The 19,833-nt window shown below is 43.8% G+C and overlaps 2 protein-coding genes across 3 annotated transcripts; one reads left to right on the forward strand and one right to left on the reverse strand.

The window, feature by feature from the left end:
• Window positions 1–5,784: 5,784 nt before the first annotated feature.
• MRPL32 (mitochondrial ribosomal protein L32) lies at window positions 5,785–8,710 on the reverse strand. 2 transcript variants are annotated; one of them, XM_019483379.2, is made up of 3 exons: window positions 8,556–8,710; window positions 7,610–7,791; window positions 5,785–6,387 (listed from the first exon to the last, which is right to left on the reverse strand). In XM_019483379.2, exons 1-3 carry the CDS (start codon window positions 8,662–8,664, stop codon window positions 6,133–6,135), a joined length of 546 nt encoding a protein of 181 aa, XP_019338924.1. In that variant the 5' UTR covers window positions 8,665–8,710; the 3' UTR covers window positions 5,785–6,132. The 2 variants fall into 2 exon arrangements, with proteins under 2 accessions (XP_019338924.1, XP_014457997.1); XM_014602511.3 differs by lacking the exon at window positions 8,556–8,710 and adding an exon at window positions 8,250–8,540.
• Window positions 8,711–8,895: 185 nt separating this feature from the next.
• Window positions 8,896–16,016, forward strand: PSMA2 (proteasome 20S subunit alpha 2). The gene is made up of 8 exons (XM_006259842.4): window positions 8,896–9,003; window positions 10,282–10,358; window positions 11,053–11,185; window positions 13,362–13,484; window positions 14,010–14,091; window positions 15,005–15,078; window positions 15,462–15,519; window positions 15,605–16,016. The coding sequence occupies exons 1-8, from the start codon at window positions 8,963–8,965 to the stop codon at window positions 15,719–15,721; spliced, it is 705 nt and encodes a 234-aa protein (XP_006259904.1). The 5' UTR covers window positions 8,896–8,962; the 3' UTR covers window positions 15,722–16,016.
• The last annotated feature ends 3,817 nt before the right edge of the window (window positions 16,017–19,833 follow it).

Here is a 19,833-nt window from a genome sequence, read left to right on the forward strand (position 1 = left end):
TGTACAGAAATAAGTATATCCTGTAATGTGTGATACCTCAGGGGAGCAGTGGCGGATTTAGAGTTAGTAGGGGGCCCTGTGCGCTTCATTTTCGCTCCCTCCTCCCCACTAGGGACCCAGCCAAGACAAAGGACATTTGAGACAGCAAAAAAATGGCAAAGCAAATTCTTTGCTAGACTACTTCAAAAGACCATGTTTAGAGCACAGTTCACAGAAGCTCAGAATGCAGAAAGCCCGGACCACTTTGCAACTTGCAACACTTATTAAGTTCAGTCATTTGTCAGATTTGTCCTGCAATTTGGGGCCCCCTGTCATTGGGGGCCCTGTGCCACCGTATAGTTTGTTTCATGGTAAATCCGCCACTGCAGGGAAGACAATGCAATAAACCTTGCAGCTCGAGCTTAACCCTTTGGTCCACTCAATGAATTAATCCAGCTTCTGTACAAGATGAGAGAGGCAAAGAACTATGTGGTTCATATCTTATGCCGTGTATCCTCAATAGTACAAGTCTTGAGATGCACTGTACAGAAGAGAGTCTATGGGGTTTTTTTTTAAACAAGAAATGGTCAAATAACTTGTGCATTTGGCTAGTCAGAGGCATCACCGTTAACCCTAAAGGCTCAAAAGTATAGAATTGACTGAAAAATCATGAGAATTTTTAAAATACAAGTTCTATAGGGCTTCCCCCCTGTTTGTTATTGGAGTTTCTGATCCCTCTAGGTGCACTTCCTTCATGCTGTGTTCCACAATCACAAGGGATAGAAACTTACCTTCTCTTGGGAAAAAAAGGGGAAAAGATTCTCAAATACTTATGTGATTATAGGAGCAAGGGTTGCTCTTGTTGTCTTTGGAACATCCATCTATCAGCCTTAGCATAGACTGAAATTAATGATATCCATCAAACACAGGCACAATCACTTTTACACTCTGTTAATTCACTGTTAGCATCCAGGAGTGGTATCACAGGGCTGTTTGGTTTACATCAAAAAAACAAAACATGTAACAAGGTTTTGAGCCTTCAGCATTGTCATTAAGACAAACAGATTCTGCCCCGCAGTTATACCCCATTGATTTTGATGACATTTCATGGGCATCAGCTCAGAGCAAAACCTGACTCAGTTTCTCACATCCAAAATGCCACATTCCTTCCAGCTCTCCCCAGTGCCCCATCTGTTTCTGTTTGCATTCCCTTTTTGACCCAGCAGAATGACCTCTTTGTCAAATGACTCAGTTCAGGGTAGACGTTATGCAGAAGCACTTCTTGTACCCATTGGATCTACGTGTTGCTTTACAGTGACATTGTTACTGTGCCGTGCTTCAGTACTTCCTTTTGGAAGTACTAAAGCATGGCCCAGTAAGTACCCATACTGCACTTATGGGTGGCGCATGCTTAGATTTCCCCACTATGATGCTGTAGCACAGGGGCGGGCAATTATTTTGGGCAGAGGGCCACTTACTGAGTTTTGGCAAGCCATTGAGGGCCACATGACAAGCAGCTCAGGGCAGATTAATATTAATTTTCTAAATTTTTTAGGGGCCCCACGGGCCGGATAGAATGGCCAAAAACTAAAAAGCGTGCATTTTGCCCACCCCTGCTGTAGCAGCATGTTATAAGCAGGAAGTGTGCTGCTATGGTGACATAGCTAGTGATCACATGTAGACCTGTGTGATCACTATGTCACTGTAGGGCGATGTGTAGCTGCGCCCACTGATAATCGCTTATTGTATACAAAGTTCAGTCATTCTTTACTATTCTGAGGAGTTGGCCATCTGAATGCTATGCTGCATTTCATCAGTCCCTCTGCTGCTTCGTTGCCTGAGCCACAATCTTTAAACCAATACACAATCTTTATTCCCTTCTTGTAATTCACCATAATGCTATCATGCAGTGGCCTAATAGCTATCACAATTCATTCAGTAGAGGGCAGACGTATATAAACATATATGGAAGTCAGTAGTTAAGTTTCTAAGCATAAATCTAACTAAAAGGACACAAAACAATGCTCTGCATTAGATAAGGCTTCTGGTTCAATAACAGCAATCATATTTTTCCTTAATTATCAAAATCAATGTCTACAGCCCTGTCATTTCTGAAGACATTGAGTTATTAAATCTGCCTTTGACTTAGTTCAAATGAAATGCTCATCAGCTTGTTGGCCATGTACCAGAAAACTAGAGCTCTACTGCCCCCTTGTGCTATAAATATATTTATGACAACCTCTCCCTCTTAGAGAAAAGGGCCATAGACTCTCTAAGACTCTCTCTTTAGGAATAATAAAAAAAAAGTCTGTGAGGACAGTCTGTCTGTTACTAAGTAATCTTTGCAAGGCAAGTCCTTTAAAACTACTGAAAAGTTTTTTTTTTTAAATATTAAAAGTTATTTATGGTCTTTAAAATAAAATTACTCTATGCTCAACAACTTGAAATCTTTTCAATGCTATGCCTTTGACTCAATCCTTCTAAAGTATTACTATTACTGCCTTTATAGGCATTAAACATGCATCTCCTAGAAACTTTCTTCCAGGAAAGAGCTCTCCAACTATCACAGTTCACCAGACAAGCCATACACTTTAAACCACATATTCTACTATTTAGCTGTATAAGCTTTCCACATTTTTTACATCAGAGCTACCATGTCTATTCAACAGTCTATTGCAATGTCTATAGGCACCAAGATTTGTCACTTGGGGAAACAGTGTGCCTCTTAGGACCATATGACAGAGTCTTGGTTTGAGTTGATATCACATAGCCAGACCAATACGGCTGACCCCAGAAGAGAACTCCCAAACCTCTAAGGACCTCATATTTAGGGCTCAGAACTCCTTTTGCCTCTAGACAAATAGGGCTACAACCTGGATACCTGATATATTTAGGGCTACATTCACTGACATTCCCTAAAGCCTTTTTCTTTTCTGAGAAAAATGGTCCATCTCATCACTGGTCCTATCCCCTATCCAAAATTTCCATATTTGTATCGCATTCATCTTTTGTACAAGAAAATCCATTTTTCATGTAACTTACACACTTTCTTATTTCCAAGGCTTTGTGTTTGGATGGGGAATAGGCATGAACATAATCAAGTTAGTAATGTCACTGCTTGGACACATATGGAAGGATTCAAACTACTGTTGGCTTGGAAGTGGCTGTTTGTTCACCTCTACTGATTGCTCATTCCTCTTTTGGATGATAGGCTGCATGTTGGGCTACATGATGCATCTTAAGGAAACTTCACACCTGTCCTCAAGCCAGTTTTTTGTGTCTGAAGGCTAGAAGCAGGGGTGGAAGCCTATTCCATGCCCCTGAACTTAGGTGCCTCACACTCTGATGCATCTATGCTTAAACCTCTGGGGGGAAAAAATCAAGAGATGAAGTGTTAAGAAACATATCAGTTGCACCCACAACCTTAATTCTGTCTGCTGTCCCTGTGCTGCATTCCAGACATCTCTCTGTGTCAGATTTGAAACACTAAGCCTACCTCAGGTCCTCACAAGGCTCAGCAATTAATTCACTTAAGTATGTCTATTTTGGACCACTTTGGGGAGGAAAAAAATAGGTCTTTTATACGGTAACCTAGTCTCCGTATTAATGACAGTGCTACTATCACAACAGTATAATGGCAAAATTGAAGACCCATCTAAATGTTGTAAATTGATGATCACAAAAAGGGGAAGCAGCTAGTGGCAACAGCAGGCACTTTCTTTCCGCAGGAGTAACAGCCTGACACTGCAGACAAGCACTATGTGACAAGTTGTAACATTCTGGGACCAGCTGGGCATTCTAGACAGATTCATCAGTTAAAATAAATGAAGATGTTGTGGATCAACCGTGACTCCCCCATACAAAATATATAGTTAGGTTTGGCAGAATTCTCTTTTTAATTTAAAAAAATAATAATTTTGATATATCATATTAATGTTTATTTTTAAGCGTTTAATTCAATTTTTCTCTTTTTTTAGGATTGTGTTAAATTAGAGGTGTGGGGATCAAACAATTTATTATAACAAAAAGTACTATAGGACCGCTGCCAGCTGAGCGGTAGAGCTGCCATCCGTCCAGAGCCTACTTGCCCCTAGCTCCCTCCTCTGTTTTGTCACTTTGCTTCCTTTGTTCTGGGAGATGCAGTCCAAACTACAGTCATCACAGTTCTGTAGGACTGCTCTCCCTGTCATCATCACACGCTCCATCAGCCATCATTTTTCTTACCTCCCCTTTCTATAAATTTTAATTATTAACAATGGTAATGAATGTTTTTCATTGGTCCGTATGAGGTGAAACCAATATTTATCAACTTTTACCAATAAAAATCAAATCCTGCCAAGCCTATACGTAACATTCTAGTAAGTACACTTTCATTCAAGTAGCCCCAAATGACTTTCAATTACTTAAGGCCTCATCACATTCTTCTGAGATGATTGTTAATTTTATACACTTGTAATTGAAACACATCAAATAACCTCAGTCACATGCAGTTCAGTGTTAGTGAATGTTGCGCTGGCCGGGTCAAGCCCCGGGCCCTTTTGGTCGCTCTGCACGCGGGCTGTGGCCAGCAGCCCGGGCAGGCTGGGTCGGAGAGGGAGGTCGCCGAGCTAGAATTAGGCACAGATGCGTAACGGTTGATTTTAAGATTGTTTACTTACACCGAGATGGTCGCGGTGCAGGTTGAGAACTTGCTTAAGTTACAGTTGCAGATAGAAAAGAAGAGAGGCGGACTAGAGTTCCTCCGGGAACACTCTTCTAGCCCATCCGGTTGGAGGCTCTAAACCGCGAGCCTGTCGGACCAACCGGAGAAAATCCGTCTGGTAAAGAGCTCTGAATACACTCACTCACACGAAGTTTGCTAGGCTCTGTGGATCCGTCTCTTTGGCGCGCAGGGAAGGATACGTCTAGGATCGTACGGCGACGGGGAGAGGCTAGAGGCTGATCAGACCTCTGTTTCCTGCTTAAAATGCGTTGGGTCCGTGAGGATCCGCAGCGCTTAGAGATCTTCACACAGCGCGAAGTCTCCTCCTGGTGTTCGTGGAGTCCTCCAACTAGGGCGGAAACCACACAAGCCTTTTATACAGCTAGCAGGCCAATCACTAGCTGCCACGTGTGAATAATTTAACGTAAAACAATAATGGGGCTCGAATTAGAATACAAATGGCGGGAACTCTTTGCAACGTGCATCACCGTGCTGCAACTTAGAAATGCACACTGCAAAGAAAGCTACGAATTGGCGGGAACTTCTTTTGCACCCGGGGTTCTCTGTTGCAGCAGAAAACTCCACCGTGCAAAGAAGCTGCAATTTGGTGGGAACAATTTAGCGGGCAGCAATTTAGCTGTGCCGAAGCACACAAAACAAAAACTCACAACTTGGGTTGTGACAAATGTATCAATGCAACAGAATTTGGCTACAAATTCCGTTTCAAAACACTCAAAATTCCCATTTCAAACAACATTTTTCAGAGCGACCCAAGTTGCTAACTCATCTCCATGCTCTTCAGACTCTGACATTTGTCTTTTCCTGAAAATATTCTTGATGTCTCATTCAGTGCTGCTACTATAGACTGAGACACCATGATCATCCCTCAAAATTTCTAGACAACCACGTATCTTTAAGTAAACCTTTTAAGTGAAAATGAAGCTGAGGGGTCCAGAGAGATCCAGTTTGCTAACCACAGCTTTACACACCACCAGTGGCCCAGAGTGTTGATCTCAACAAGGTAATTCTGAAAAGCCAAACAACTTTTTCAGAGCAGAAGCTAAAAAAACCCCCAAAACCCAGAAAGAAAAAGTGTCTTGCTATAGAGCTATATATACTTTATTTTACATGTATGATGTTTTTATGTTGTTTCATGGTCATAAAAATGACAACTTAAATTTGCAAAAACATCAAGACAGCATTACAGCAATATATAGTACTTAATGCACAAAAATGGTCTTCCCAACCCCAACATGTTCCTAATTTTCTGTATTTTGATGGCTCTGATGATATAACATGAAAGGAAATGCTTGTGAAGCAGATTTCAAAGGGTGACAGTTTTTATTTTGGCATTAAAGAAACTAAAAAATGAAAATATTATTGGGAAACATCTCCTCCTTTCCTGCTGGATGGACTGTTTTGTTACCATGAGGTTCTATAGTTTTGTGGCATCAGTTCAGTGGAAACCAGGATGGACGCTTCCTGTTTCTTTCAATGATCCGTTTGCCTTGATCTTGTTCTCTGGGTTTCTCTCCTTGATACAAGACTAGAGTCTCTACAGTGGGCGTATTAAATGGTCCTCCTTCTATTTTCTTTATTTCAGCCCTTATGAGACTAGTTTCTCTTTTAACCTTTGCATAACAATGTTCACAAAGGACATGCTTCTGTTTCACATGGCCACATGCAGGACAAACATCTATATTTGTCTGGAAAAAAAAAATGGAACAGTTTAAAATTAAAAGCAAAGACAAACAAGAAAATACTTTACAAATACTCAAGACATTTTGAGTGAAGAGTTATTCCCACTGCATAAGATATATTTTCTTACAAATCTCTATATGCAGTAGAGCCGCACAAAGTTTAAAATACAAGGCTTCATATTCCCATAGCGAACCTTCACCCCACTAAAACTCAGACACACACAACAGAGTTGTACGCTAAATTTCTTTTCCAATTTAACAGCAAATATTTAATAGAAGCAAACAACAGTGCTGTTTCCTATTACAAAAAAATTAAAATACACAACAATTTTAACTTAATTGTGTAGCACAAAGTATAAAATTAAGGATTAGTTGTCAAAATACAACAAATCAACTGTGAGGGAGCTGGTTTAGAGTTTTTTGTTGGCTTACTGATTTACAGTTTTAATTACACTTTTGGAAAGTATTAAGGAGTTTGTTTTGCATAGGTATCATTAAACTTAGTGTTTATAACCAAGAGCAGCCCTTTGAAGTTAATGCCTGAAGTATTACACCTGGCAAAATCTGCAGGACTGGGTTATAAGATACGTAACCATATCTTGATTTGCAAAGTATTTAGAAGTTTCACTCATACTGAAATGTTTAGATATAAACCAATAAAATATAAAATCCATCTGCACTGTAATCTAATTTTGGAATAGTCTTTTGCTGCTTTCTTTGTTTGCAACTCTTTGAATCCATTTTGAAAGTGACACAGGATTGTGGGAAAGCGGAGCTGGCAAATGCTTTTAAAAAAAGATAATGTCTACAGAAATGTTTCAGCTTGTACTGACATTATTTGGAATATTTTTACTTAGCTTTAAAGCATGAACAGAGTGCATATTTTCTAAACCAGGAGTGTCACATAGGGCCCAAGGGCTGTATCTTGTTTGTGGGCCAACGTATCGGGGGGAGCAATGAATTCATGGTTACAAGGCTCCACTGGGGATGGCCTCTGGCAGCAGGGAGTGAGTGACCACTGCCCCAGTGCAGTGCTGCTCATGCTGCTGTAGTTTATCCCACCGACACAGCCTAGTCTAGATCTGGCTTGTGAGGAGCCCTTCAGTCCATGTCTAGCCTAGGAAATGAGCACATATGACACCCCTGATTTAAATGTACCGCAAGCTTTGTGCCAAAAAATTCCTTTTGATGACCCAGAGGGAAAGCTGACAGAAATCTGTCAAGTTACCTTGATTTTTATCATGTTACGGGGGTTTCGTCTCCTGCAGCGGTTTACCTCAATGGTCCGCCTCGACTTGGGAGCTGCCATCCAAAAAATGTTATCCAAGAAGCCTGGAGCATTGTTACTTTCACCTACATCTTCCGCTAGCTCAGGAAGAGCAGCTGGAGCCTGAACAGCCAATGCTGGCTCTTAGGACAGAGAAGGGAAAAAATACTTAGCGATGAACTTGTCACAGGGCCACTTCATTTACTTAAGTACAGACAGTCAAAATGCCCGAGGCTGAATCAATTCAGTCTTCGCAGATCAGTCTAGGATGCATACATTGAACTGAGAAGCAAGTGAATCACAGAATCATAGGAAACAGGGGTTGGCAGGGACCTCAGGTCTAGTCCAACCCCTGCTCCAAACAGTACCATCAAGAGTGAACATTCACTTTTGACTCAAAAATACAGCCCCATGCCTGCAGTGGCCCAGCCCAGGGGCTGGGGGGGTGCTAGAGCACGGCTCCCTGCTTGGCTGGAGCAGACAGCTTGGGCCAAATCAGCCTAAAGGGGGAGTTTACAGGTACGGTGCATCCTGCGAGTTACCTTGAATCCGGAGGGGCTCTGGGGCAGTTCAACGAACCGATTTAACTTACATCACTTACGTCTGATACTACATCCACCCAGGTTTATCTTGAACCAGTGTCCGCCATTTTGAAAGCGGTTTACGTGCAGGGAACTTCTGTTGTGCTGCAGTTGCACTGATTCCCCCCTCCCACCTATGCCGCTGTGTGTGCAACTTCTGTCCCTAGCCCTGGCAGGGGATGTGGCCCATGGAGTCACATCGCCACGCAGGTGAAGTCCAGGAAACATCGCTTTCCCACGTCGACATGCACAGACGCCGGACACGGACGAACAGGCAGAGCAACGCCCCGTCCCGCCTCAGGCCGGGAGCCCCGCGCAGCACCCACCCCAGGTCGGGCCGGCGCCGGGGAAGGCCCGCCACAGCTGTCCCCAGCAGCGCCGCAGGAAGCCGCGCAGCGGCGGCAGCGGCAACGCGAACACGACAAGCGCCACCATGATGGCTCTCCGGCACAAAGCATGCGCGGGGCATGTCGGGAAGCAAGCGGCGCGGGACTCCCCGCCCCAGCACGCCTAGCTTGCCCCGGCCACCTGGGACTCCAAGTCCCGGCATGCCTTTCGACCACCTCCTTCCTAGGGAACAGGCCTCCTACAAGGGATGGGGGTGGTATGTCCCGGTATGCAACGGGCCTGGCTCTCCCCTCCCCCCCCAGCCAATCAGGGCGGCGGGGGCCGGCGCGGGAGGAAGGAAGGAGCTGCGCGTGCGCAGAGCGGTGGCAGCAGGAAGCGTTCCAAGATGGCGGAGCGCGGCTATAGCTTCTCTCTCACCACTTTCAGGTACGGGCCCGGGCTGCTGAGGGATGGTGGCGGCTGAGGGTCGGTGCAGAGCAGAGCGGTGCGGTGGTGCAGGAAGGATGACCGCCGTGGTGGGGGCTGCGGAGGCAGCCGTGGGGGAGGGGAGGCTGACGGTTTGCAGCGTCATGGCCGGGCCGGGGGAGGCCGGCACCGTGTTTTCTCGTGTATAGCTGCCGCGGGGTGGGCGGTGAGGTACCGTATTGTCTGGTTTACATCGTGCTCTGCAATATTGCGCCCCTTCTTTTTGCAGCCCTTTCCAAAGTAAGGTCCCCCGGGTTGATGGCTGTCTCCTGCTGCTTAGGCTGACAGGAGCAGCTGCCAGGTGCCAAAATTGCCCAGAGAGAGGGTTTGTTTGGTCAGTGAAACACTGAAAACACTAAAAAGGGGAGAAGGTGGTTGACATTTGTGGAGTGAAGAAAAACTGGTTGTTAAGTGAATCGACTCCCCCAGCTGCTCAAACAGCCCAGTGGGAGCCAAAGCAGAAGGCTACTATTCCTCCCCTATCCACCTGGTAGAAAGCTGCTCTCCTTACCTAGGAGATGCACCCCAGGTTTGGGGCAGGGCTGATTTTAGGGGGGAAAGGGGTATGTTTTATGACAGAAAATATGGTATTTGCCCCAATTTTTGTTGCAAGGATAAATATGTGTGTGTGTGTGTATGAATTCCCTTCCCTGCCGTTTCATTCAGCAAGAGGGAGCAGATATTGCACTGGCCTATTAAACTCACTTTTGTAACTCTACAGCAAGCCATTTGCCTGGTTTTCTAGTTATTCAGACTATTGTGGTGCTCGGCCTTTAAAAAAAGAAAAGGCATACCATGCAATTAGAAAGAGAATTTGTTTAGCAGTCTGTCTTGGGGCTTTTGCTTTTGCTTTCTGCCTGTTAAGAATCCATGTCCCGCTCCTGAAAGTGCCATGTTAAATACAGATCTCTCAGGTATGGAAGAGGTGGGGATTGCAAAGTTGAGAAGAAAAACAAATAACTCTTGGACCTGCTTTGTAGTTACTTAAAATAAACAGGGCCAGGCATGGTGTATGCAGGTTTCCTGGAAGAGCTGTGCCTCAGCAAGTTCTTTGCTAAACTAGTCCTTGTCCTCTTAAAGCTAGCGTGAAAGTGACAACTGTTTTCATTTGTGATGTATGCAATTCACTGCTAAGATGCAAGAGGTAAAAAGTAAATGATAAAAGACAAATTTCAATATGACACATTAAAGATGGTGAATGATATTATGGCTGAACTCTGTTTTGTTTGTTTTTTTTAGTCCTTCTGGTAAACTGGTCCAGATTGAATATGCATTGGCGGCAGTTGCTGCAGGAGCCCCATCTGTTGGAATTAAAGGTATGCTTATATGACTAACCTGATGTTGGCTTCAGAGTACTGGGTGTTAGACCGACCCATTGTCAGTTGGGAAAACTAGGATAGATTTAGGCCTATTAAATTGCAATTGACGTTGTTGTCTTTCCCCTTGTTGGGACCTGGAGAGAGAATGGCGAATGAAAAAAAAAAAAAAAAAAAGTATGGCCCTTCGTCATTTGTTTCCTTTTAAATGGATTTTCATATGCTTATCTGGATAATGTCTCATAGCATTGAATTTTATCAGAGAAATGGTTTTAAAGTGGGAAGAGAAGAGTTTAATGCTATTTCAGAAGTACAAACGTTTGATAATTTTACTATGTTGAGGGGGATTTTACTGGAAAAAACACGTTTATTTTGAGCATTTTTGTACCCTGGGTAGGTGTTTCGTTGCTTCGTGTGTTTTCTGGAACAATTGCACATAATGAAAAAATGAAGAAAAAAAATTTTTTTTCCTTTTTTTGTTTTAAAATTGAATATGATCGCATGTTGAGCACTTGTATGCAATGCAGTGGAGGTCTCAAAAGTAATTGTTTAACATCCTAGATGAACAATAAGATCTGTAGATCTGGTGGGAAGAAGAGAGATTTTTCATGTACTAGCAAATCTGTTTAATTTTGGTCACTCCTGGTAACCTTTATATATTTAAACCAAAGTATTTTTTCTTTCCCCTTTCTAGCTGCAAATGGTGTTGTGTTGGCAACTGAGAAGAAACAGAAATCTATTCTCTATGACGAAAGGAGTGTGCACAAAGTAGAATCAATTACCAAACACATAGGCTTGGTGTATAGTGGCATGGGACCTGATTACAGGTATCAGAAAAATGCTGTTGTTTGAGAAGCTCTCTGTTGGTATTGACTTGCATCTCCCTAACTTACGAAAATTGAAGGCTGCTGTGAAAATAGGCATTTTATGATTTCCCAGTCCCTGTACATCTGTTCTTTAAAGTTATTAAAGCTCTTGGGTGTCTCTTTAGCATACAGCACATATCATATAATGTGACTCTAATGTAGGGGTGTCCAACCTTTTTGAATGTGGGGCCGGTTCATGAATTTTTTATCACCCAGTGGGCCAGCCAGCCGTATTCAAACACCCTCTGTCCTGGGCCAGAGAGACCTTGCCTGTATAGCCCTACTGCACCTGCCTGTTACTGCAAGGTTTGTGGTAGCTGCTGGTGGGCAGGGGCAGGAGGGACCCATTCAGCATCCAGCCAGCTACTGTCCCAGAGACTAAAAGGGAGAGATAAATAGCTCCACATCCCCCGAGCAGCGCAGCCCCATGAGCCAGGGCTGGAGCGAGGCGGCCGCTGCACCGCATCCCCTCACCCGCACAGCCCCGCTCACCGTGGTGCCCAGCCGCTCGCGCATGCAACCCCGGTGGCCTCAGTGCTGCGAGCCTGGAGCACAGGGTCCAGCAGACACCGGCTCCTGCTGCCTCACCCCGCAGAGGTCACTCCAGGACCCCGCCTGCCAAGGCCCCCCTGTGCTAGCTTCTCACGTGCTGCTGGGGACGGGAGGAGGCCAGCCAGGTCAGCACCAGCTACCAGAAGCAGCAACAGAGCCATGTGATGCTCGGGACTGACAGGTGTAGGCAGGGGAAAATGCATCTGAGCCTCTGCTGCTCTGGCCGGGCTCGTCCCGTCCCAAGTGGCACGTGGCTTCGCCGACGCTTCTGCTGGCCGGTGCAGATCTGGCCGGGCTCCTCCTGTCCCCAGCAGCTTGTGGGAAGCTGGCTTCAGTCGCGTGCTGCTCCGGGTGGGACGGACCCAGCCGGGTCAGCACCAGCCAGGAAAAGCGGCATGCAGCTGAAGTCGGCTTCCCACGTGCTGCTGGGGACAAAAGGGGGCTGGCTGGGTCTGCACCGGCCAGCAGAAGTGGTGGCGGAGCCGTGTGCCATTCGGGATGGGACGAGCCTGGAGCGGCAGGAGCTCAGCTGCATTTTTCCCCTGCCTGCACCCGTCAGTCCCGAGTGGTACGTGGTTCTGCTGCCAGTTCTTCTGGCTGGTGCCGACCTGTCCGGCCTCCTCCCGTCCCCAACAGCACGTGGAAAGCCGGCTTCAGCTGCATGCTGCTCTGGATGGGACAGACCCGCCCGGGTTGGCACCAGCCAGCAGAAGTGGCAGAGCTGTGTACTGCTTGGGACTGACCGGCGCAGGTAGGGGGAAAGTGCAGCTGAGCCCCTGCTGATCCGGCTGGGCTCATCCTGTCCCGAGAGGCACATGGCTACTCCTCTTCCCACACGTACCGCGTCAGCAACGTCAAGCTGACGCAGTGCGTGTGGGAACCTTGTCCCTTCCCTAGCCCTTCAGCAGCCATTGGGAAGCTTCTGAGGGCCTGGGGGAGGGACAAGGGGTGGGAACGAAAGTAAACTCTTTAATTTTGTTTCCCCTAGCAGCACCATGGGCCTCAGAAAATGCCTTGGCGGGCCGTATGTTGGACAAGCCTGCTCTAATGTAATATACCGTCTGAAAAATGTATGTTTAAAATATGCATGCTCTCTGAAACAGTTGGATTATAAATATAAAGGCATGTTTCCACTTAAGTGAATAGGAAAATAATAAGGAGAATCGTTTATGAAAGAAATATGATATATGCTTGGATATGGTTTCACGTGTCCTTAAATGCCTAAGAGTGTTTTGCGTTGATACTTAATGTGTTCCAATAGAAATTCCATTTATTCTTTACATCAGTCTGGTTTTTCTGAAGATGCAGAATACCCAAAGATTTCAAATAGAAATCTATAGCATTAAAACCACTCTGACCTGTTGTCGTCTTTGAGTTGTTTGCAACAGAAAAAATGTTTTATTTTTTCCTTAATCAAAATGGAGTGTAAATTTAAAAGTTGACATTTTCTGAGGGGAGGGGATGGGTCCTGCATCTAAAAAGGTTGAAAACCACTACCTGAGCATCGTACCATTGCAGTAGAACAGCTATCTTTAGTTCTAATAATAGATATTGTCGTGCACAATCTGTTTATATTGCTTTTTAGAGTACTTGTGCACAGAGCTCGGAAGCTGGCCCAACAATATTACTTGGTTTACCACGAGCCCATTCCAACCGCTCAGCTAGTACAGAGGATTGCTTCTGTGATGCAGGAGTACACACAGTCTGGGTAAGCAGCTCTTTGATTTTTTTTTTAACCAAATAGTGTAATATTTTTAACTGAATTTCTGCCTTTCTGTCTCGGAGGCTTATAATAGGCTTTAAAGAAATTACTTAATCTACTGACTCTCTTTTTCTGGAGCAGGGTTTTTTTTGTGTTAATGCTTGGAGGAAGGATATTGTAGAAGTGTAAAGCATAATTATTAAATGCTTGATATCAAAAGGAAACTGCTGCTTGTTTTGTTTAATCCAAAGAGGTCTCTAAAATGCGGTGCCTCTGAAGCCACATCACAAGATGATCTGAATGTCAGAGGTGGAATGTAATGTTAGTATTTTGCAAGTGTAAAGATTGGAGAGTAGTAGATATTTTAAATGACCTTTTTAAAATTTTTTAAAAAATAAAGCCTGATTCTGTTAGGAGGAGGAGGCATATAGCAATAACCAGTTGAGGCAAAAACAATGAAACAATCTTAAGAACTTTGTGATTTGAGCAATAGCTTTTTTTTTTTTTTTTTTTTCCCTTTCCCCCTCATAGTGGCGTACGTCCATTTGGAGTATCATTGCTCATATGTGGCTGGAATGAGGGCCGACCCTATTTATTTCAGTCTGATCCTTCTGTAAGTATCAAATACATACTGTCTTGCTGTTCTGAAATTCAGCACTTTTAGAAAGAAGTTTAAGTATTAAATGGATTTGTGAAATGCCATCTTTCTAGAATGGAAGGTGGAATCTGAAGTTTAACCTAAATTTTACAAAGTTATCATTAAACTTTGAAAACTAGTTTACATATAATAATTTAATGAGCATGTGAGTAAACAGTTTCCGTCTTAAGAGATGTAAAGTTTTCAATATGTGAACTATCTATTTTATGTTCAGACTACTTTGTATAATCCCTCGTATTTCATGAAAAAAATTAGTTGTACTAATGACTCTGAGCTCTTAAGTAGTTAAAATGTAGCATAGTAATGAAATGCAAGGTCTAATAAAGCTTTATTTTCTTGAAAATGTAAGAATATACTCTCTCTCTCTCTGACTCCAAATGGCATCAAACGCTGTCCTTCCCCTGACTGGGGACTGTATGAAGCCGTGGGCAGCCCCATGTTAAATTAATGTATAGAATCAGTCCCAAAATAGCTATTCAGTTTCATCATTTGTTCATCAGAAATATTGTGTTGACTGCACTGTACAAGTAGGTCTGAACATATTTCAATCTTATTCCTAATTGTCCAGACACCTCACCTTTATTTAAATCATTCCAAATTGAGAATGCATTAATTTTTGGAGATCTACATCAAATTTCCTTTTTAAAAATGAAAGGAAATGTCAAATGAACATTGCAGGTATGGAATATCTTAAAAAATATATATATATTTTTAACAGTGCACATTGTAAGCATTTCAAACAGTGGTTGTGAGTGAGAGTCCAAATATCAAAAGTCAATAAGATTTCATAAACAGTAGTGTATTTTATGAATCCATAGTTAAGCATTTTAATTGTAATGTAATTGGGCTAATGTTTTCATCTGTACAGGGAGCTTACTTTGCTTGGAAAGCAACAGCCATGGGAAAAAATTACGTGAATGGAAAAACTTTTCTTGAAAAAAGGTAATGCCTGTAGAGCCTACCGAAAGAAATTTAGAAAAATATAGATGTGGTTCTGTGTTCAAGTTTTGGAATATCACAGCTAGGTTACAATATGTATTCATTTAAACTGTTTAAAAGCTTTAATAACATGTTTACAGACGGATACCAAAAAGTTGTTGGGTTTTTGTAGGGGGTTTGTGTTTGTTACTCATTTGTTAGCTTTTGTACAGAGGGAGGGATAGTTGCATGAAAAAATGTGTATTGGCAGTCTTATAAGTGTGTTTAGCTAACAAGAATAATGCTAATTCAGGTTATAAGTATAAAGCTCTAAATAAATTGGGTATCATGGGCTTTGAGAGAATTCTGTATTTTGCAGATTTAAAATATTAATCTCATTTATACAGATACAATGAAGATTTGGAACTTGAGGATGCCATACATACAGCTATCTTAACACTAAAGGTTAGAGAGAGATTTAACAAAAATGTTTTACTGTTTTATTAAATCACTGGTACAGCAAAGTAAATTCTCTTTTTCTGTTTAATAGGAAAGCTTTGAAGGGCAAATGACAGAAGATAACATAGAAGTTGGCATCTGTAATGAAGCAGGATTTAGAAGGCTTACTCCAACTGAGGTTAAAGATTACTTGGCTGCAATAGCCTAGTATGAATCAAGCAAGACTGTAGATTCACACAAGGATCTTTTTAATTTTGGCTACTTAAATGTTTTTGTTTGCAATTTTTGCATACTTATTTCTACATGGTTTGTCCAATGGATTTTTTAAATATCACGGGTGCAAATGCTGTGATTCTAATATTGATATATGAAAACTTCATACAAGGAATTATTTCCTTTGAGATATGGAATCTTTGTACATGAAACTGTACAAATTATAAAGTTATAAAGAAACCTTATAGAGGATACAGAATAAAATTTGAAGGGAACAGTTTTAGGGGAAATGCTTGTGCCTGTGGATTTTTTTTTTTTTTTTACGTACAGTTCAGGTTTTAATGTCACTTTTTTTAAAGTAGGCGTCTCGAGCCATAGCAGTCATGACCAGGGATCTGGGTTTTCCGTTTCCACGGAAAAATGGTAAAATGTGGATTTCTCATTTTAGCAGAGAAACCCACAGATTTTGTAGTTTTGCTGCAAGCCGTTTACAGGCTGGCACAGTTCCAGCCTGCAGGGGGCTGGGAGGGAGCAGGAGCAGGGTGGTCAGGCAGGGGGCACCATGTGCATATATAGCAGCTTCTGCAGGTAAGTGACGGGGATTGAGGCCCCCATAGGGAGCGAGTTGGGCAGGACTGGGCTGCTGGGCAGTGTGTGGGTCTTGAGGCCTGGGGCCATAATGTACGGCCTCGGAGCCCCGGTGGGGAGCAGGACAAGGCCACGGGTGGCTTGTTCGGGGGCAGGGGGTGGAGCTGGCTTCCTGCCAGAGTGCACACCCAGGGGACGGGGGAAACAGTGTCCCCCAGAGTGTGGTGCGCAGAGCTGGGGCAGGCGCATACCTAGTGCGGCAGGTCACAGCGGGGCCACGCAGGAAAGCTGCTTGCCCCCGTGAGCTCCATGCTATCCTGGCGACATTTCCTCTGCATGCACAGGTGGTGGCGCAGGGTTGTGCTCACTGCTGCCCACATGTGCAGGGGAAGCGTCGCCAGGGCACACGGACAAGCCGCTTTCCACACACTGTGCTGCAGAAGCCCCGGGGGAGGGCAGCAGGGTGGGGAACACGAGCCCGCATGCACCCTGCACAGATCTGGGGGGCGTGGGTCGCCCCCCCCCCACTCCCTGGGAGTGTGCTGCAACTGGAAGCCAGGCCCACCCCTGCACCTCCCTGAGCCCGTAGCAGGGGCTGAGCTGGCTCAGTGCTCTTTCTCCTGCAGCAGCTGCCTTCTGTCAGGGCCAGGGGGCTGCGGACCTGGGTTGCTGGCCTTATAGCCTGGGCAACTGGGGGCCCCTTCTGGCACAGCTGGGGGGATGGGCTGTGAGTGGGGCAAGGGGCACAAGCAGGACCTGGGAGGGGGGGAGGGCACCAGTAGGCCTGGGAGGCTGTGGTGGGGGGAATGAGGGGCACCAGTAGGGCTGGAGGGCTGTTGGGGGAGTTAGGGGCACCAGGAGGGCTGTGGGGAGCCTTTAATTTTAATTATGGATTTGGGGTTTTTTAATCTATCTATCTGTCTGTCTAATCCATTATCAGGAAAAACCAGGATCCCTGGTCATGACAAACAGTGTTTTTGGTTTAAATGTATGAGTTGGCTCAGGATTTTCTCTCTTTCACTAGGTTTTTGTTTATAGTGATACATGAAACCTCAAATGTTTGGCTTCATTAACAGTTGCTTCAGTGTGGAATAATTTGATCTGTTACTTGTAATGCAGAAACACTAAAGTCCAGGTTAGCTAAGTGGGAGTTCTGATTTTGGAACAGTAGGATTAAGCCCTAAACTTGTGACATTGCAAATATAGTACTGAGAAACTATGCTTTCACAGTGCAAGAATGGTTTTCAGGTTTGTGCTATTTGAATTGATGCAGTTGATCCAGTATTGCCTCAAAATTCTGCAGGCAGTACAAAGCAAAAGAGTTGTCTTCAGTTGGCTTGTGTTAAGTATCCTCTACATAATCCATGCAAGATGAAGGGGGTAGTTAGATTTATTCGTCTGAAGTCGGGCAGAAAGCAAGATAGGGTCGTATCACACAGACTTATGCATCTCTGATTCAGTTAGTCTATAAGGCAGAACTCAACCTTCAGGCAAGATAAATTATCCTAGGTTTCTTGGGACAAGAATTTTTTTTTCAAGTGCACAGCAGTAAAATTGTTCATCACAGCTTTACCAGCTGTGGAGGCTAGACTACTTACAGAAGAAATATGAGAACTCAGATAACAGACAAAATAATTGGTTCTTTACTAATTCTTGAAGTGAATTATTTGCAGATTTCTCTTTAAAGGGAGTTTTAACATGATTTTTGTACAAATACTTAAATGAGCAAGGGACAAGGATGTTTGTCATTATTATAAAATAATATCTTTTATTGGACCAACTGAATGGTCAGATGCAAGGCAGGAAGAATGCCTTGCATTTAAAATCTTGTCTCACTTCATCCCAGCCATACAATTGGTCTGATAAAAGATACTGCCCACAGAAGTGTCTCACATAATCCCTGAGCTATCAGGGCTACAACATCACTTCGACACTACTGAGAATATTAAGCACAGAGGACCACTTATAAATGGAGAGGAATTTGAACAGCCTAACAAACTTGTTCTTTTCTCCGTATCACTATGCCATATTTGACCGTTTTGTTACACATGCTTGTGCTCATTTATTGTACTTTGCAAGATCTTTCATTGTACATGTGCCTTCAAGCAGCAGGTATTGCAGCAGGTGTTTCATAGTCAGGCTCTGTGCCGCAGTCACAGGTGGCTGAACCAATTGTATAGCCGCACTTTTTCATTAGTTCTTTGGAGCATTCCACTTGGGTGTGTAGGTGGTTGAAACATTGCAACCTTTCTTGTGGTTCACCAGCCCCTCATGATTCACCAGAGGTAGTCGGCACTGGAGTGTCTATTTTTCTCTGTCAGATATTTTCAGCCTCTTGTTCTCCATCTGTAGTCACGTCTCCTTGGTGTGGCATCAAGTGGCCAGGTGCTGGTGACTTTAGACGCGTGTGTGCTGCGGGATGGTTGTGCAGCAGGTGTTTCATAAACAATAAGCACTATCCTAATAAAGAACATGCGCTCCAGTCCACAGAAACTTCTATGTAAGCTTTGTTACTTGTGAGATGAACCACAAGCCAGTCTTTCTTGAGTCTGTCTAACATTACATACAAAGCTAGTCAGGGTGGTGCGGGTGCTAGGGTGGTGCAGGTGCTAAGGCACACTATTGACAGCCCATAGGTTGCAAGTTTGAGGCCACGGAAGAAGTGCTCATGGTGCAGTTGTCAGATTCCAACAAATGTGCAAATTCTGCTAAAATACATTGTCACAAGAATATGAAAAAGAGGGGAGGGAGTGATGCAAGAAAGCACTTTCACAGCTCAAACCATTTTATTTCATCGTAATAAAAATGAAGTTTGTAGATGGCTTGTTTTGACTGATGCAACCAATCTGTATAGCATTTTCCTCTGAGGCTGCCTCTCCACAGCAAATTTAAGGTTTCATAAAATGGCAAACCATCCACGAACATGTTCTATATATAATGTAGAATGTTTTGTGGTTGGTTTGCGTGGCACCTTTAAATGGAACGTATAGGATGGCTGGGGCTGCCAGCCATTTGTCAGCCCCAGCCCCCTACCTTTGGGCACCTGGCTTTCAACATGTTGGTGCAGGGGGAGCACAGGATTATGATCCTTTCTACTGACAAGTGGAAATGGCACGATTGGGATCGTGTGGCGTGACAGGAGGCATGATTTTTGTGGTTGAGAATCAGATTCCACAGCACCTTCAAACAAACAACATGTACCAGGGGCTTGAGAATCACTAATTTTATTCGGCTTTCTTTTGAAGGCTGCTTGTATGCAGTATACTACCACATCTTTGATTTGTGCTTTGGTCCCTTCTTAAAGTGTTCAAACAGATGCCTTGAAATTAGGTCATGGTTAATGCCAAGGGTGTTTGAAGTACTCTATAAGCATCAAAAAGATTTCTGTGAATGGGGGAACAGGTGAGCACTGTGGACACACAGACTATCTGGAAACTGAAAATAAAAAGTGTAGCTGAGCATTATGGGACATCGCACGAGATGGGATTTAAAGCAAAATAGTTTGTGTCTTGATAAGTC

This window comes from Alligator mississippiensis, chromosome 5 (genome assembly GCF_030867095.1).
Source record: "Alligator mississippiensis isolate rAllMis1 chromosome 5, rAllMis1, whole genome shotgun sequence".
Classification (NCBI taxonomy): Eukaryota; Metazoa; Chordata; order Crocodylia; family Alligatoridae; genus Alligator; species Alligator mississippiensis.

Excerpts from the sequence above, each read along its gene's own strand:
- MRPL32 (XM_014602511.3), bottom strand. The coding sequence starts at position 8,457 with ATGTTTCCTGGACTTCACCTGCGTGGCGATGTGACTCCATGGGCCACA. Across the intron at positions 7,792-8,249 it reads GGGTGGATGTAGTATCAGAC|AGCCAGCATTGGCTGTTCAG; the intron begins GTAAGTGATGTA and ends CTCTGTCCTAAG. Across the intron at positions 6,388-7,609 it reads GTAACATGATAAAAATCAAG|ACAAATATAGATGTTTGTCC; the intron begins GTAACTTGACAG and ends TTTTTTTTCCAG.
- PSMA2 (XM_006259842.4), top strand. The coding sequence starts at position 8,963 with ATGGCGGAGCGCGGCTATAGCTTCTCTCTCACCACTTTCAG. Across the intron at positions 10,359-11,052 it reads CCCATCTGTTGGAATTAAAG|CTGCAAATGGTGTTGTGTTG; the intron begins GTATGCTTATAT and ends TCCCCTTTCTAG. Across the intron at positions 11,186-13,361 it reads GGCATGGGACCTGATTACAG|AGTACTTGTGCACAGAGCTC; the intron begins GTATCAGAAAAA and ends ATTGCTTTTTAG.